The sequence below is a fragment of the Takifugu rubripes genome, chromosome 18 (genome assembly GCF_901000725.2).
Source record: "Takifugu rubripes chromosome 18, fTakRub1.2, whole genome shotgun sequence".
In the NCBI taxonomy this organism is placed as follows: domain Eukaryota; kingdom Metazoa; phylum Chordata; class Actinopteri; order Tetraodontiformes; family Tetraodontidae; genus Takifugu; species Takifugu rubripes.
This window is the reverse complement of record NC_042302.1, coordinates 137,921-155,281: the sequence shown is the minus strand read 5'-3', so window position 1 is coordinate 155,281 and position 17,361 is coordinate 137,921. Positions and strand designations below refer to the sequence as shown.

Below are 17,361 nucleotides of genomic sequence, written 5' to 3'. Positions count from 1 at the left end.
AGAGGAGAGGAGAGGAGAGGAGGAGAGGAGGGGAGGGGAGGAGAGGAGAGGAGGAGTGGGGAGGAGAGGAGAGGAGAGGAGACATTGTTCACTCTGTGCTGAGCTTGGAAATGTTGGACAATCAATCAATCAACCAATCAATCAATCTTTATTTATGTAGCGTCTGTTACAATCAATTGTTTTTAGGCACGTTATAGAATCCCAGGGCCTGATGCCCAACAAGCACCAGTGGCAAGGAAAAACTCCCCTTTAACAGGAAGAAACCTTGAACAGGACCAGGCTCGTCTCGGTGGATCCTCCTGCTGATGGCCGGCTGGGTAGAGAGAGGAGAGGAGAGGAGAGGAGAGGAGAGGAGAGGAGAGGAGAGGAGAGGAGAGGAGAGGAGAGGAGAGGAGAGGAGAGGAGAGGAGAGGAGAGGAGAGGAGAGGAGAGGAGAGGAGAGGAGAGGAGAGGAGAGGAGAGGAGAGGAGGAGAATCTTCTCGGTGTTAGAACTGGTGCAGGTCGTGTCATGAACAGCACCCTCTCCTGACACGAGGGGGGAGCTGCTGCAGCCTCCACCCCTTCCTGTGTCCCTGTTCTCTTCCTTCTTTTAGAATTTCGGTTCTTCATTTCCTGAAATGACTCCATTTACTCATTTGCTAATTGTATTTTGTTCTTTTTGGGTTCAACTAATCACCATGCTTAACATCTTTTTGAAATCACAGGGTCAGGGTCTTGTCCTCCATATATAGGGTTACAGACATATAACTGTATTTCCTGGTCATGTGTCGACATATTCTACTGAATTAACCTATAGCTGGTGTTATTTTGGGCTGAGTGTCGTCAAGCCAGTGATGAAGCAACTGACCGACGCAGTATTATGTGATTGCCATCATAGGAGAAGTAACACAAGAACCTCAAAGTGTTCTTCATGTTTTTAAATCACCGGGGGTCCAGAATTCCACCAGGAACACCTGAGATGAAACTCAAAGACAAGAAAATAAACGAAATAATCTTTTGCATCATCTGAGCGTCTTTCTTCCTCCGACATGGGATCTGTGGAAGCTAATTCCGGAATCTACCGATCTGATCCGAACAGCTACGGAAGAAGCCGAACTGAAACGGAACTAGTCCGAACATCCGACGGGAGCTCGAGCGCCTCAACATAAACAGCAATGGCGGAGGCAGCAGTCGCATCTACGGTGACTTTACCAGTGACCGGGGGGTGGACCAAACACGTAACTTGCAGGTGATGAAAAAGTAACGACAGTTGTCTTGCGGATCGTCGCCATGTCTGTTGTGTGGGGACAGAGCCTAGGTGACAGCGAGCCTGAGCAGCAGCTGACATCAGCCTTTTGTCGGGCTCCACTCAGCTGTCGGCTAACTTGGCTAATATTAGCCGAGTCGCTGTGATGTTGTGGACGGCTGCTGCCTGGCTCGAAGGCTCCTCAGCTTCAGGGTCGCCCGGTATGTGTCCGTGAGGGACCTGCGTTGGTGCTGCCGGAGCCCCCCAGCAAGGATGGCAGAAGCGCGTCATGAAGCCCAGTTCAATGACTGGCTCAGTTATAATGGTGGACCTTGTCAAGCCCCAACACGTCGGCTAGAACCTTCTCTTTCCAATGAAAGTTAAATAAAAGCCTCCCCGGCATTAAACCTTCAATTCCGGTTTCCTAGGCGTAGTTTCACGGCCGAGATGCTTTGTCGTTTTTGCTTTTCTTGTATTTCAGGCGTGTTGTTGTGTGTAATTTCAGGTATTTCATGCACGGTCTGTGCAAAGAAGGGGACAACTGTCGCTATTCGCATGATCTGACCAGCAGCAAACCCGCAGCCATGATGTGCAAGTTCTTCCAGAAGGGAAACTGTGTGTTTGGGGAGCGATGCAGGTAAAGATGCATAAAGGTGGACATGTCCCTAGAGTAGCTCACTGTGTTTATGCATCATGGCCCCAGCGTTGAAGGGCTAAAGAATTCTAGGAAGTAAGTAAGGACTAGTTCCTTCTCTGAGAGATGACAGTAGGGGGTCAAGTGCTGAAGCAGGGGGACAGATGCTGTACCGGTGGGACAGATGCTTTTGTGGGGGACAGATGCTGTAGAGGGATCTCTCTCAGAGAGAGAGAGATCCTCTTTTAAAGGTGTGTCCACAGGTCTGTCTTTTATGAGACAGGTCTTTTATGGCTCAGCTCCTGGTTCAGCTCTTGGTTCAGCTCCTGGCTCAGCTCCTGGCTCAGACCCAGAGCCAGCCTGTACAGGATGGTCTGCTGCTGTGTGCAGAAGCTCAGCAGCCATCCAGTTTCTTAGACATTTTCCTATAAGTCTCTGGTCTGTTGGAGAGCTTGGTTCAATAGTCTGAGCTCCACAGTTGTGTGTGTCCGTCCGCCCGTCCGTCCTTTTGACGGTGCTGTGGGTGTCCTGGTCATCTGTCTCACCAAGACAGATTTGCAGCCTTTATGAGGAGTTCCTGCTGAAAGGCCTTGTGTGCTGCGTTTGTTCTGCCTCAATAGCCTCTGCTCTGGCTATTGTGATGGACTTGAGCTCAGTCTGGCTCTCTGGGCCTGGGGCCCCTCTCTCCTGCAGACCCCTGAGCCAGACAGACCCCTGTGGTTTCTCCTCCACTCCTCTCCTCTCCTCAACTCTTACCCCTCTCCTCCACTCTTACTCCTCTCCTCCTCCACTCTCCTCCATTCCTCTCCTCCACTCTTACTCCTCTTCTCCTCCACTCTCCTCCATTCCTTTCCTCCACTCTTACGCCTCTCCTCCACTCTTACTCCTCTCCTCTTCCACTCCTCTTCTCCTCCACTCTCCTCCATTCCTCTCCTCCACTCTTACCCCTCTCCTCCACTCTTACTCCTCTCCTCCTCCACTCCTCTTCTCCATTCCTCTCCTCCACTCTTACTCCTCTCCTCCTCCACTCCTCTTCTCCTCCACTCTCCTCCATTCCTCTCCTCAACGCTTACCCCTCTCCTCCACTCTTACTCCTCTCCTCCTCCATTCCTCTCCTCTCCTCCACTCTTACTCCTCTCCTCCTCCACTCTCCTCCACTCTTACTCCTCTCCTCCACTCTTACTCCTCTCCTCCTCCACTCCTCTTCTCCTCCACTCTCCTCCATTCCTCTCCTCCACTGTTACTCCTCTCCTCCACTCTTACTCCTCTCCTCCTCCACTCCTCTTCTCCTCCACTCTCCTCCATTCCTCTCCTCAACGCTTACCCCTCTCCTCCACTCTTACCCCTCTCCTCCACTCTTACTCCTCTCCTCCTCCACTCCTCTCCTCCTCCACTCCTCTCCTCCATTCCTCTCCTCCACTCTTACTCCTCTCCTCCTCCACTCCACTCCTCTTCTCCTCCACTCTCCTCCATTCCTCTCCTCCACTCTTACTCCTCTCCTCCTCCACTCCTCTTCTCCTCCACTCTCCTCCATTCCTCTCCTCCACTCTTACGCCTCTCCTCCACTCTTACTCCTCTCCTCCTCCACTCCTCTTCTCCTCCACTCTCCTCCATTCCTCTCCTCCACTCTTACCCCTCTCCTCCACTCTTACTCCTCTCCTCCACTCCTCTTCTCATCCATTCCTCTCCTCCACTCTTACTCCTCTCCTCCTCCACTCTTCTTCTCCTCCACTGTCCTCCATTCCTCTTCTAAACTCTTACTCCTCTTCTCTATTCCTTTCGTCCACTCTTACCCCTCTCCTGCACTCTTACTCCTCTCCTCTGCTCCTCCTCTCCTCTCTGGGGATCATAGAAAGAGCTTTTCATTTCGCGTTTTGTCATGGCAACATCATCTTATATACTGAAATTCTAGCCCTGACTATTTCTTCTTCTCTGCTTCCTCAGGTTTGAACATTGTAAACCAACAAAGAGCGAGGAGGTCTCGAACCCCCAGATGTTGCTATTAAGCTCCACCCCACCGCCGATTGATCCAGAATGCAGTGAGTCAGGCCCTCGCCTGAAGACTCAGGACTGGGCCAATGCTGCCGAGTTTGTTCCAGGACAGCCTTACTGTGGCCGGGGTGAGTGGCAGCCCCGTCTCTCTCCCACCGGGTTGCTAATAAGGGTCCGTATTTCACCGGCTGACTTGTTTGGTGGAGCTGATGAAGCAGCCTTCATGATTTTGGGAGGCTCATTAGTAAACCGTGGTCACATTTGTGGCTGTCTGTCTCTGTGGGGCTTCTGCTATTTCCTGTTTACGTCCGGACATCTCGTGAATGTCATGTGTGTGTTGTGCAGCTGAGTCGGTGGATGTGGAGATCTCCATCCCTCTCATTGAAGAGCTCAACGGTGATGCCACCACTGATAAGGAAGAGCTTCGAAAGCAGCTCTGCCCATATGCTGCTGTAGGAGAGTGCCGCTACGGCGTCAACTGTGCGTACCTGCACGGGGATGTGTGTGACATGTGTGGCCTGCAGGTGCTCCACCCCACCGATAGCAGCCAGCGCTCCGAGCACACCAAGGTAACCATGGCAGGGAGCCTGTGGATGTGGTTGCGTTAAAAGGTGAAAATGGCTATCTGCCTCTGGTTCTTCACCCTGAAAATCTGGGACGCACCACTTAGCTGAGAGGGGGCATGGCCCTGGAGGAAGCCCCGCCTCAGAAGTGGTTGAAGGTTGGTAGGGTAGGGGGCTGTTTGGACAGCTGCTGGATGATTACTGCAAGCTTGGACTAGCCAGCAGCACCTGGAAACAGGGCAGTCCTGGTCCAGTATGAGTCCAGGATTCCTGGCATTAGTAATGAAGGCCAGGATGGCATCCATCTGGCGATCCAGTGGATCTCTGAGCCCCTGTCCAGCCCCTGAAGGGCACCTGACACAAACAGCTGGCTATCATCTGTAGGGCCGTGGAGAAGGCTGTTACTTATGGGTGTTCCACGTTAGCAGGTTAATGGACCTGCACTCGGGCAGACCGCAGGAGCATCAAATGGAAGAACATCTCAAGATCCAGATGTGAAGGCTCGTGACATCGTACCCAAGAAGACCGAAGACTTTTTGACTGTGATGAAGCCCAGATTCAGGGAATTTTTTTGGATTCTAGCATAGGGCTGCAACAGAGTAACCTTCCTGGAGAAAGCTTAGCAGATGGAACTGTTGCTATGGTTACAGGCTTGTCAACTGATGCATTTGTCACTGTCGCATCTTTCAGGCCTGCATCGAGGCCCATGAAAAGGACATGGAGATCTCGTTTGCCATCCAACGCAGCAAAGACATGATGTGCGGCGTGTGCATGGAGGTGGTGTTTGAGAAGGCCAATCCCAGCGAGCGACGCTTCGGAATCCTCTCCAACTGCAGCCACTGCTACTGTCTGAAGTGCATCCGCAAGTGGAGGAGTGCCAAGCAGTTCGAAAGCAAGATTATCAAGTCAGTCAAGTTCGGCACTAGTGTGTGAGAGAGTGTGAGCGTGCTCTGCCTTCCCAGCAGGTACCAACAAGGCCTGAGACAGAGTAGAGATTGCAATGTCCTCGCCGAGAACAGTCCCCCTGGGAGGGTTACGGATGTCGGCTGACCTGTTGTTGAGCTTGGACGTGGGCATTTAGCAAGTTTTCATGCTGACTTTTCTTTGCAGGTCTTGTCCAGAGTGTCGAATCACCTCCAACTTTGTCATCCCAAGTGAATATTGGGTGGAAGATAAAGAAGACAAACAGAAGCTCATCCAGAAATACAAGGATGGAATGGGGTAATTACACCGCAGCAGTGCAGGCTTTACCCCACACACGTGAGAGTAGTGTAGAGGAGGAGAGGGGCGGGGGCGTCAGGGATGAGGCAGGCAGCAGCACCTGTAGACCCTCATTAATGATTCATTCACTCGTCACCATCACCATAACAATCATTAGGAAGTTAAGAATGATGATACCCATCCCATCTGGGTAGGCTAACAGGGGTACCTCTACATCTGGGCCTGGTGTTCCAGGTGGATGACAGTGCAGGTCTTGGCTCCTCCTCAGGGGCTCATAGAGCTCCCTATCCTCTCCTCTCAGGTGGAACCTATTTCAGGGGCTTGCAGCTGCAATTGGGCTCTGTCAACAACTGGAGGTTAGATTAAGCAGTTCATTCAGAAGCTCTCAGAAGAGCTGTGTCTTCAAGAGGGTAGAGAGGGTCGCTACTGCTGTGACACAGCTCTGGAGGTCGGTCCACCATCGGGGAACAAGGGATGAGAAGAGTCTGGATCTCTATGTCCGAACAGACGGTGTTACCAGATGATGCTCATGTGAGGAACGCAGCAGACGAGGGGTTGATGGGCTCCAACAAGACCGGGAGGGAGCAGATCCAGCTCTGTGGGCCAACAGGAGGGACCTGAACCTAATGAGACACCTGGACTCCCTACAGTCTTGGGGTGCATCTCAGAGCTTCATCCTCTGCTTCTCCACAGTACCCCCCCCCCCCCATCCCCACCTTGACAGCATGGAGATCCCTTTTCCTTCCTGGGGCACCAGACCAGAGCCCCTTACAGCCGACTTCTGGTTGGCCCTCATAGCCAAGCACCTCAACCGGGTTCAGTCTACTGGCTGGTGGCCTTTGGAGCATTCGGCTCTACAAGAGTCCTCTTTGAGCTGGCAGGCAGCCCTCAGAGTAGTCCACATCATAAATACTGACCAGGCAGGAAGAACCTTGGGAAGAATGTCTCAGCAGCGCCACAGACCACGCAGCTCTATCTCTGTGCTGCAGTTCTGACGTTCTTTGCTTTGTCTTGTTTCCACGTGTGCTCTCTTTAGGAGGAAACCCTGTCGATACTTTGACGAGGGTCGTGGAATTTGCCCTTTCGGTGCCAATTGCTTCTACAAACACGCCTTTCCTGATGGTCGTCTGGAGGAGGCTCAGCCACAGCGAAGACAGACTGGATCCAGCAGCAGGAACCGGGTAACATTATCATTTTACATACAAGTGCTTCTGACCCTCACGGGACAGGAGAGTTTCTGAGTCCGTGGACTTCCCTGCTAGTCCTACACTGGTTGAGGATTCCACGTTCAGCTGCTCCCCCTGCTGTTAGACAAGACCTTGTTGGCTTTAGCTTTCAGCACGCTGTAAACAGAAATAATGCCATCAAGAAGACACGCGAGGGAGGACATTTGGACAGCTAGGACTGAGTCGTTCCTCCAAAGGTAGCTGGTATTCTCAGCTGGTTTCAGCACTATAACTGTGGTTGACAGGCGATGTCATCAGCAGTGGCAGTGTTTATGGTCTGCCAGCACTCCTCACTGGTCCACCACTGTACTGATAAAGTCATCAGAAATCAAAAGTGTTCCTCAGACTTTAGTTCAGTCAGCAGCAGCTCCAGTGGTCAAATCATGGCAGATATTTTCTTTCAGCTAAGCCGTCAGGGTTCCTCCGTCCAGAGACGGACCTCATTTGTGGGTGCAAGCGGCCCACTGTGAGTTTGCTGTTATGACCATCCCCCCACCAGGACAAGCTCCTCCTTACTCTCACTGGTTGCAAGGTGAAGGAGAATCTGGGCGGGACGTCTGCTCCAGCTGCCCGACCTGTGTGAAGACAGGCTGCTGCACTTCAAGGTGACGAGGGATCTGGCGCACGTTTTCAGGTCTCCCGAGGCGAGCTGTGAGTCAGAGCCGAGGTCCGCCAAGACAGGATGACGGTCCTAGGGACATCACGTCAGGCTTCAGAGGGTTCAATCTGACAGACCTGAAGATCCTGAGCTGGCTGTGAATCTGTTGGTGCTGTTAACAACCACAGTGTAGCACTGGGAAGGTGGAGCTTCAAGACCAGCAGGACAACGAGCGTCCAGGAGACGCGAGGAGCTCTGGGTTGGTTGTGGTTTGATAAGCATGTTGACTAAAGTCTGAAGAGGGTTGAGGAGCACTGATCTCCAGATGTGTGAGGTGAATTAGGTGTGTTTGTTTTAGCAGCTTTCCCCACTCAGTCTTCTCTGTCTGATTGTGCTTGAATTCATTAGAACTCCAGGAGGACACAACTGTGGGACATCATTGACGAGCGGGAAAGCACCGGTTCCCTGGACAATGACGATGAGGAGATGGTGACATTTGAGCTGAGCGAGATGCTCCTCATGCTGCTCGCTGCAGGAAATGATGAAGAGGTGACAGATTCAGAGGATGAGTGGGACTTGTTTCACGAGGAGCTGGACGATTTCTATGAGATTTACCTATAGCCGCCCCAGCCTGTGCCTCCCCCCACCCCATCCTCAGATTATATTCTAGACTCTAGAATGGACTGTCTTGTGCAAGTGGTGGACAGTAGCTGTTTCTTTCCCCATTTTGTGGTTGTGCCTTTAACTAGGCCGTTAAAAACCAACGTTAAAGACAAAAAAAACCTGTGGGTGCACTTGTGCTAAACTTTTTTACACATCTATCCTTGAGTGTAACTGCTGTTTCCTAATGAGTTAAAACAGAGTCATCTACGTTAAACGGAGGATCAATGTCTGCAAATATTGGGAATAAACATTGTCAACTTTATTTGTAGTGTGAATTTGACTTGTTCCTCGTGATAATAAAGACTAAAGCGAGGACGTGGACCCTCAGCACATGTTCTCTGCGTGTTCCAGGCATGTTTCACAGCTGACAAGTTATGCTTTTGTTGTTTTTACTGTTTGACCGGCTGAAGATGTGTCTCTGTGTGGTCGTCTGCCACCTTCCCTGTCCTGGAGCCATGCAGCCGCTCACCTGTGTCCTCTCTGACAGCAGGGCTGCAACTGGACGTGGATAGATGATGCACCTGTATGATCCCAGTAGCCCTCACAGACATGAAGCACAAATGCTGCCTTCTTTACGGTCTGTTAGAAACTGCAGCCAGCCAGGTGAATCTGATCAGAGATGGCAGATAACTGGATCACACGCGCACACCGGCCCTTCACTATTTCATCTCCATCATCATCCTGGCTGTTCCTCTGCTCCAGATGAGCCACTCGTGGAAGAAGAATCTTCAGTAGTCACGTGAATCAAAGACTTCATTTCCCACAACCCATTGCGCGGCTGTGGCAGCTGCCGTGTGCTGGCTGCCCTTGGCTGTGCACCTCTTGTGATTGCACGTTAAAATTAAATATGTGTGATTTGTTCTGCATCCACCTGAACTTCAAATTAAAGTTTCTTCTCACGCGGCTGCAGGAATAAACGGATTTTAATTTGTGAAGGAACTTTTCGCCCACTACATTTTAATGAGTTTGCGTTGACTGCGAGCAGCAACAGCAGCAGTGAAGCACCTGTGCACACATGTGGCTGGAGCGACAGCGGCGCTCCAACACCCAACTCACCCCCCCCCCGCCCCGCGCATGCCTGTTGTGGGCAGGAGGCAGAGGAGGGAGGCGGCCGCACATGTACCATGATATCAAAAACGGAGCCGCTTCCACCCGAAGAGTCTGTCGGTCCAGTCTCATCTGTCTCTCTGTTTCCGGAAGGTGACAGCCAGACCACCAGCTGTAGCATCCACCCGCTGCTCTCCTCGGGGGGAGGCGCCGCCCGCATTATGACATCGGGGGAGTCGGTCCAGAACCCTCCAGCGGCGCACACACCCAGGCGGGCTCTGATGTACAAGGTGCTCTGCTTCCTCCTGCTCATCCTCCAGGGCGGCGTCCTGGACTTCTATCTGATCATCTTCACCGACCTGTACTGGTGCTCCTGGATCGCTACGGATCTGGTGGTGGTCTCCGGGTGGGCCATTTTCTTCATCAAGAACGCGCGCAGTAAGCGGGAGCGCGCCTGTGGCTTCCGCCAGAAGAGCTCCGTGTTCGGCTGCAACCTGGGAGAGTTCACCTACGCTTACCTGGCCTGGCTCATCTACGTCATCTCCTGCACGCCGAAGGTGGTGCTCATCCTGGAGACGTCCATACTGGACCTGATCACGCTGAAGGTGCCGTGCGGACTTACTGGTTTCAAGGTGGTGGTGCTGCTGTCTGTGCCGCTGCTCTTCTGTCTCATCAGCGCCATCATCGAGGATCCGAACGGGCCGAGCAGACACCGGGCCCAGAGCTGCTTCCTGAGCACCTGCCTGGACCTGCTGGACGCATTCACCTTGGTGGAGCTGATGCTGAGCAGCGGCATCCCCACCGTCTACCTTAAGTACGCCGTCATTTCCGTTTACTGGGTGGCTCTGGCGGTGCCGGTGGTCTGGTTGTACGAGTTGACCGTGTCGGAACTGGGCTGCCGGCGGCTGTGCTTCCGCTTTCTGTCGGCCTTGCTGGTCAACGCGCCCCTGCTGGTGGTCAGGTGTCTCCTGGTGTTCGTGCACAACACGCCGGTGTCCGTGTTCCTGTTCAAGAACGTGTTCTTCTGTGCGTGTCAGCTGCTGGAGCTGCTGGAACAGTGCGCGGCAGTGCGTGGCCTCCGCAGCAGCGGGGCCCAGTTCTCCCATTGCGTGTCCGACAACGACATGTGTCCCCACGGCTACGTCAACACCCTGGCCGTGGCCCAGTCCTAGAGACCGGCCAGCGGCTGCTTCACACAGCTGGACCGAAAAGATGGATGGATGGATGGATGATGATAGGTGGATGGAGGGGTGGGTGGGTGTATGGATGATGAATGGGTGGATGGATGGATGAACAGCTGATAATGTATTTCCATTGTTTACCCATTAACATAAAGCATCTGTTTGGCACTGGCAGGAATAAACACTGAAAAGGTCCCAGCGATGGTCCCTCCGATGACAGAAATGGTTAAACATTATCCTGAAAATTGACTGAAACGACAGTTTTACTTTACAATCTCGCATTTTGCTGTGATGAACCTGATTATTGCTGATTCGGTGCCCTTTGTGGCCCCTGAGTAGACGTCCATCCACAAATCAAAGTGTCCGGTCACTTCCGACTAACCTTCAAACGGTCAGTAAGGCCACACTCAAGTCTAGCTGGCTGAAGGAATCCAGGACGCTTAATGGCTGTATGAAGAGCAGCTGCTCCACACTGGTGGACCACTGCCTGCTTGATGATGAGGCTGCTGTAAAGTCACCAGAGTGGTTTGGCCCGTTTGTGTTGAGCTCAACCTCATTTCTGACAGATCTGTGGTGATGATGGTGAGGAACACGTGATGGTGCTGAAGGTGAGGAGCTGCTCCCTCTGAGGCCAGTTTCCAGGTGCCCCAGTGAACCTTGCTGTGGACAGGCTTAGACATGAGCTAAGGACACCGTGAGGACCTCGTCAAGTGCTCAGTGTCCAGCGGTGGTGGTTGGACAGAGTCCTGCTGGCCGTCATCTTCATCTTCTGTCTGGAGTTTCTTCTAAAATATGGGAAATGTTCACGTTAGTTCCGGTTCTCGTCTCGTCAGATGAGTCTGAAGCTCCAGTTCAAAGGTGGCTGGTCTGGTTTCTCCTCACGACACCCAGCACCAGACAGGTCTTCACACCTGTTCTCCAGAGACCTAGTGTGTGTGTGTTGCCCATGGACGTGGTGTGCTTATCTAATGACCTAAGATGTGATCTGAAGCTGTTGGTGATAATTGTGTTCAGACCCTGGTGGGTCAGCAGGTTCTGACATCGTTGTTGTTCCTAATGGTGAACCTTAGGTGGTGTATGTGCACATCGGTCTGGTTCTATCACATAGCTACTAAACACATTGTAATTGTTGGCTAACCCAGTTCAACCTGAACCCAAAACCATTTAAAGTGCTAAATCATGCTGCTGGTCATGGTTGTGCTGTTACCCACCATCATGTGAAGTTAGGGTAGCTTAGGGATTAGCATATCTGTGGCTAGCTGAAATGTTGTGCTCCATACTAATGTGGAATGTAAAAACGGCATCACACCAACAGGAAATCCAGCCAGATGTTTCAGCTGACAGACGCTGACTCCAGCCCGCCAAACTGGAGTAACTGGAGAGACAAAGAAATGTTTTTACTCAGACAAAAGGGGAAACATCTGATAACATTGGTAGCTTGTTGCTGGAACGCTCCTCTATTGGAACCAAGAGTTCCAGCCCCAGGGGAATGCGTGAAGGTGTGACCCTTGAACTTTGACTCTCACGTCAGGCCCGTGACAAGATGACAGCAAATATCAGAGAAGCTTTACTCTTCCTGCCAACATACTCCTTCATTTGTGTATCAGTAAAGACTTGATGTGACAATAAAACGTGTTGACAGAATATTGTGGTTGAAATAAAGGCGAGGGAGGAAATGTCCAATGTCTTTATTGATCAGTGCGCACACACACACACACACACACACACACACACACACACACACACACACACACACACTCCAGAAGACCTCCTGCCACCATGCGACAAGACAACATTGGTTATTTTTATTATTGAAACTAGAAAAGTGTTTTTTTTTCTTTATATACAAATAACATATAAACAACATGTGCACGGCACATCACATGCACATGTCTTACATACTTGGAGTCAGGTTTCTTCCAGGTCAGAACACTGGAGACTTGAGAGCAGCAGCCTCTCTTGGAGCCTCCTCAGAGCCACCAGAGAACCCTCGTTGGACCCTGGTTCCTGCTGGGATGATGTCTTGGAGATGTATCCGAGGTCAGATCTATGGCTCTGGATCTTTCTGGGCTCCAGAAGCTCCTCCGTGCTCACAGGCTGAGAAGGTCTGACTTCCAATGGAGGGAGAACCTCACTCTGCCTGTTGTCCGCCGAGGAGCTCTGGAAGACTTTAACACCTGAGTGCTGCAGAGAAGAATCCTGGTCTTCAACAGGGAGCTGCCTGAAGCAGCCTTCACTGAAGCAAATCCCGTGTGTGCTGACCGCTGCTGGATTGTGGTATCCAGGAACGGTGTGATGTGTGAATGGCTGGTTCACCGGCTGCTGCTGGGCACTGTCTCTTCTGATGAGTGGTGTCTGTTCTGCCACAGACGGTTGGAGAGGCGGTGGGTTCAGTTCAGGGCTGCAGATGTGGACTCTGGTCTGGCTCTCCTTCAGTTCTACCTCACGGATGAAGAAGGGAAGGCCGTCTCTGATTAGAGGAACGCATTCGAGGACCGGAGAGACCTGCAGCTGGGAAATGGGAACATCTGGCTCCATAATTACATCCTCCTCGGCCTCCACACATTCGTTCGCAAACCAGTCAGGGTGCTCGAACTGAAAGTCTCTGAAGGTCTGGATGGCATTCCTCAGGGTTTCACCAGAGGGGCAGTTGAAGTATTCATCACAGCCGATGCCCTCGATGTGATTCACCTGATCAGGGTGATACTTCTCCATGTCTAAGATGCGGAAATACAGCTCCTCAAAGTGCTTCATCAGCTTGTATTTGACTGCAATGTCAAACACTGAGGGCACGTCTTCATCAGTGCTGACCTCATCGAAGTAGGCGATCAGGTACTTGCCCATCATCCCCGCCTGGTGCATATTTGGCAGTAAAAGGTTGAGAAAGGGGGTGAGGATCTCATCAGTCGGGGAGAGAACATCTTGTCTCAGCATCACGCGGCCTTGGCCACAGACGGCCCTCCACTTTGCCTGGACGCCTCGTGAGCACAGCACCAGAATCTTATCGCAGGGATCTTCGAGCTTTTGGAGCTGCAGCTCAAGCCATCGAAGGGGCCCGACCATGCCGACCGAGGCGGAGTCCAGCAAGTCCAGCAGGACCTCGGTGCCACATTTAGCCTGGAGGAAGGCACATAGCTTGAGCACAATTTCTCTGTAGAGGGGGTGGTCCTGTGAGTAGATGACCAGCACTTTAGGAGGGTGCTTGAGGGGTTTCTGCCACAGCTGTTCTCCTCTTTCTTTCGATGCCACCTTAGCACGGCTCCCTGTTGACACCACAGCAAGGACTGTCACCTTATAAGACCGAGTAAAGCTCCAAGAACCATTGCAACTGTGACTGACCTGCCCTCCTGTAGAGGCCATATCCGACTGCTGCCATGACTACCAGGGTGAAGACCACTGGCAGGAGAACCACAGCAGGAAGTAGAACAGCTGGAGGAGCTGTTGGCTGGACTGTAGAAAGAGTAGAGTTCTCAGAGAAGCTGAACCTTTCCGAGCACAGGTAGACACTATGAGTGACCCGCAAAGACTCGAGACCTGGACTTTTGACTCATGTCAAAAGCAGTTGGTGGCTAAGGTTCAAACCATAACACCTGCTGCACATGCATTTCACAATCAGACCTTCAAAAGAGTTCTGGCTGATGTTCTTGCATCCAGATGTTATTTAGTCACACAGACCTCATAACAGAGTTCATGTTGTGCAAGTGCATACCTACCGGGACAAATGTCCCACCTAGTGGCTTGACGGGTACAGTCCTCACCGCACCGTGGGAACAATGGTTTGATCTGGAGTCAGAGGGAAAGCTAGCATTAGTAAATAACGAAGATCGGCTCAAATGTGACATAATAGAAAGATATTTACCTGAACCCTAAACTGGCAGCAGGACCGGGGCCACTTATCCAGGCTGAAGGTTGCACTCAAATTGGATTTATTGGTCTGAAATAAGAAGACGGTCAGAAGAAGGATGAAGGTCAGTCGAAAAACCACCCACAGCTTCTCCAGTACCTACTGTGACCTACTGTGGATGAATTCCTGCTCTGATGAGCCTTATGTTGTGTGAATGGAACAACTTCTAGGCTTTATCCTCATGGTTTTAGGTGTGTGTGTGTGTGTGTGTGTATTAGGCACAAACATTAACATCCTTGCAGAGATGAGTCCAGGTTAAAGGAGAAGCTAGATGAAGCACATTTGCTCCTTTTCACCATGAAGCGCTTCATGTTCCAGTCCAGAAGTTCTGGTTCTCCAGAGTTGTGTGAGCTCACCTTGAACACATGTTCGTTATGTTGGGTCCTGGCACAATCAACAATAACCATGTATTCTTCACAGAGAGCATCAGGCTGGAAGTTGACAGTCAGCACAGGTAGTCCATCAGCCCCCGAGAGCTGAGCCAGGCTGATATTGGGCTGCCAGAGACTCCCTGTAGCACCACACACAAACACACACGCACACTGACTGACTGACCACATAAACACACACTCTAATTGACCACACAAACAGACTCACATTGACCACATAAACACACACACACTGACTGACCACATAAACACAAACACTGACTGACCACATAAACACACACACAGACCACATAAACACAAACACTGACGGACCACATAAACACACACACAGACCATATAAACACAAACACTGACTGACCACATAAACACAAACACTGACTGACCACACAAACACACACTCTGATTGACCACATAAACACACTGACTGACCACACAAACACACACTCTGATTGACCACATAAACACACTGACTGACCACACAAACACACACTCTGATTGACCACATAAACACACTGACTGACCACACAAACACACACTCTACTTGACCACATAAACACACACTGACTAACTGACCACATAAACACACACTCAACAGACATTGACACACACAGAACACACACAGGCAGTGTTCCTGAGCAGTGACTCACCTTGTTCGATGCAGACTTGTGTGTGTTTCATAGTCTTCTCTTGACAACCTGCGTGGATCAGGAGGACAGTGGGCGTGATGAAGATGATACCAGAGGTCCCTCAGACTCATCAGCACTTGCACTCAGAATTGAGAAGAACCAAGCCCAACCAGCAGAAACTCACCAGAAACACTGACAAGTGTGTCGACCTTATAGTTGTTGTGGTTGAGCTCTGGTTTGGGGATGTTGTAGACAGAGACCGTGTAGATCTGATCCGGGTTGACAACTACGTCAGCTGAGAACGACCACTGAAAGAGAGACATCTGTCACGAAGGGTCTGACCTCATGGTGGTGAGAACGTGACCAGACCTCATGGTGGTCTGGCGAGAACAGACAGCAGAGGATGGAGAACATCTGTGCTTATCAAACATGCACAGCTAAGCTATTAAACATCTGTTCTATTGACTGAAGATCATCACAACACTGACAGGAACATCTGATCTAGTTTTTTTTAGTCTAAAGCAACAGCAGGTCAATCACACACCATCTCTTTTGCTGGACTTCTCATGGGCAGCTTGTCTTTGAATGAGTATCGGACACACAAGTTCTGGTTGGTGGATGCTTCTAGGACATGAAGCTCAGTGGCGTTGAGGAAGTGAATGCTACCTGAGGGAGGAGTGAAGAACATCTGCTTTCAAGGTGTTCTCAAACCTGTAGCTACAGCAACACCCAGACACACTGTACATCTTCAGCACAACAGAGGGGAAGAAGCTCGGGCCATTGGCTACTTGGGGAATGGAGGCATCAAAACAGTATCAGTGTTATAGTTGTCCTTACCGTCGTCCTTTAACTTCCAGCTGATGTGCAAGACAGGCTGCAGTTGTCTTCTCCTGTCCCGCCTGAAGTCCACAGTCACATGAAGCTCCTCTGGACCACTGGGAGTGTACTGGTGAGGACGCAGGTCACTGTCCCAACAGTTAGCTACAGACACACACACGCACAGACGCACACACTTTGGAAGACTTGGTCCTACATATTTATGACAATGATGAAGGTCAAAGTTGACTCACTTGTGGAAGTGATACACTGTAAACCCTACAGGACAACAGAGTAAAGGCAAATGAGGATATTTACTTTATTCTGCAACAATTAGGAACTAAATCAGTTGCTATGATGACAGCAATAACACACACAGTGTGCACACCATTGCGCACGCAGGTGCGCCATAGACAAGTCTCTTATCTTGGTGGCGCATTTCTCAGATGGAGGCCTCGCAGACTACACGCCCCGCTTCTGCCCCGCCCCTGCCCCACCCCCGGGCCCCGCCCACAGACATATTCAGGCGCCAACTGCTTCATCAGTGTTGCTTTTAAATTTTGTCAGATCCCTTGGAGGCACGCACACGCACGTGCACACGCACACGCACAGATTTCTGGAGGTTAACTGAAACTGACCTACTAAGATGTCAGAAGACAATGTCAACATGTCGAATACAGTTTAAAATGTGTGTGCGTGTCAGGTGCGTAAATGTGGATCAGGTGTGTGAGGTGTGCGCGAGGACAGGCAGTTTCTCGTTTACCTGCTGGCTGCAGTTGAGCGGCGGCCATGTTAGGATCCCGACGGCGGACACAGAAGCGCACATTAACAGCAGCAGCACTGCGTTGATACTCATCTTGATACAAACGCGACCCCACAGAATACAAATCTGCGCGTTTTCCTTTAAAATAACAAAGGTGAGGCTTTCTGAGAAGACGTTAACCCAACAGCGAGGCGAAGCTCCCACTCAAATACTTCCTGCTCTTCATGCAAATCAGTGCGGTATGTTTTCAGGAAGTTACCTCAGACGCCTTCAGGTCCCTGAGAGAAAACCGAGTGTTCATTTTCGCCCTCTGATACGTGTGCGTTTTAAACCACACTTTCTCGATATAACATTGATGAAAACGCCTGTCACATCTTTAACCTTTTCACCTTACAGGGATAGATTATTAATGTAAAGAAAGCTGGTATAAATTGAGTAATCTGACTTTGAATTCCACACGACCTTAACCCTGAAGGCATCATGTCATCGTATTTCTACGTGTGTAGGAGGAA

At 51.0% G+C, this 17,361-nt stretch overlaps 3 protein-coding genes across 4 annotated transcripts; 2 read left to right on the top strand and 1 right to left on the bottom strand.

Moving 5' to 3' along the window:
• Window positions 1-1,105: 1,105 nt before the first annotated feature.
• Window positions 1,106-8,385, top strand: mkrn1 (makorin, ring finger protein, 1). Its single transcript, NM_001078582.1, is given in 8 exon segments — window positions 1,106-1,229; window positions 1,732-1,863; window positions 3,805-3,980; window positions 4,198-4,421; window positions 5,106-5,320; window positions 5,526-5,636; window positions 6,673-6,817; window positions 7,869-8,385. Coding segments are annotated over 8 exon segments (1,290 nt in total). The 5' UTR covers window positions 1,106-1,155; the 3' UTR covers window positions 8,082-8,385.
• A 253-nt stretch (window positions 8,386-8,638) lies between these two features.
• On the top strand, window positions 8,639-11,977 carry tmem121b (transmembrane protein 121B). Its single transcript, XM_029825468.1, has 2 exons — window positions 8,639-8,700; window positions 9,109-11,977. The coding sequence occupies exons 1-2, from the start codon at window positions 8,639-8,641 to the stop codon at window positions 10,340-10,342; spliced, it is 1,296 nt and encodes a 431-aa protein (XP_029681328.1). The 3' UTR covers window positions 10,343-11,977.
• On the bottom strand, window positions 11,563-17,158 carry il17ra1a (interleukin 17 receptor A1a). Of its 2 annotated transcripts, XM_011613141.2 has the most exons (11): window positions 16,850-17,158; window positions 16,341-16,365; window positions 16,108-16,251; window positions 15,815-15,936; window positions 15,455-15,578; window positions 15,292-15,339; window positions 14,612-14,766; window positions 14,211-14,285; window positions 14,065-14,134; window positions 13,691-13,801; window positions 11,563-13,614 (listed from the first exon to the last, which is right to left on the bottom strand). In XM_011613141.2, the coding sequence occupies exons 1-11, from the start codon at window positions 16,940-16,942 to the stop codon at window positions 12,260-12,262; spliced, it is 2,322 nt and encodes a 773-aa protein (XP_011611443.2). In that variant the 5' UTR covers window positions 16,943-17,158; the 3' UTR covers window positions 11,563-12,259. The 2 variants fall into 2 exon arrangements, with proteins under 2 accessions (XP_011611443.2, XP_029681193.1); XM_029825333.1 differs by lacking the exon at window positions 16,341-16,365.
• Between the last annotated feature and the right edge of the window lie 203 nt (window positions 17,159-17,361).

Coding starts and splice junctions, on each gene's coding strand:
- tmem121b (XM_029825468.1), top strand. CDS start 8,639: ATGCACCTGTATGATCCCAGTAGCCCTCACAGACATGAAGCACAAATG. Junction 8,701..9,108: donor CAAATGCTGCCTTCTTTACG/GTCTGTTAGAAA, acceptor GACTGCGAGCAG/CAACAGCAGCAGTGAAGCAC.
- il17ra1a (XM_011613141.2), bottom strand. CDS start 16,942: ATGAGTATCAACGCAGTGCTGCTGCTGTTAATGTGCGCTTCTGTGTCC. Junction 14,286..14,611: donor ATAACGAACATGTGTTCAAG/GTGAGCTCACAC, acceptor TTCTTATTTCAG/ACCAATAAATCCAATTTGAG. Junction 14,135..14,210: donor GCTGCCAGTTTAGGGTTCAG/GTAAATATCTTT, acceptor CTCTGACTCCAG/ATCAAACCATTGTTCCCACG.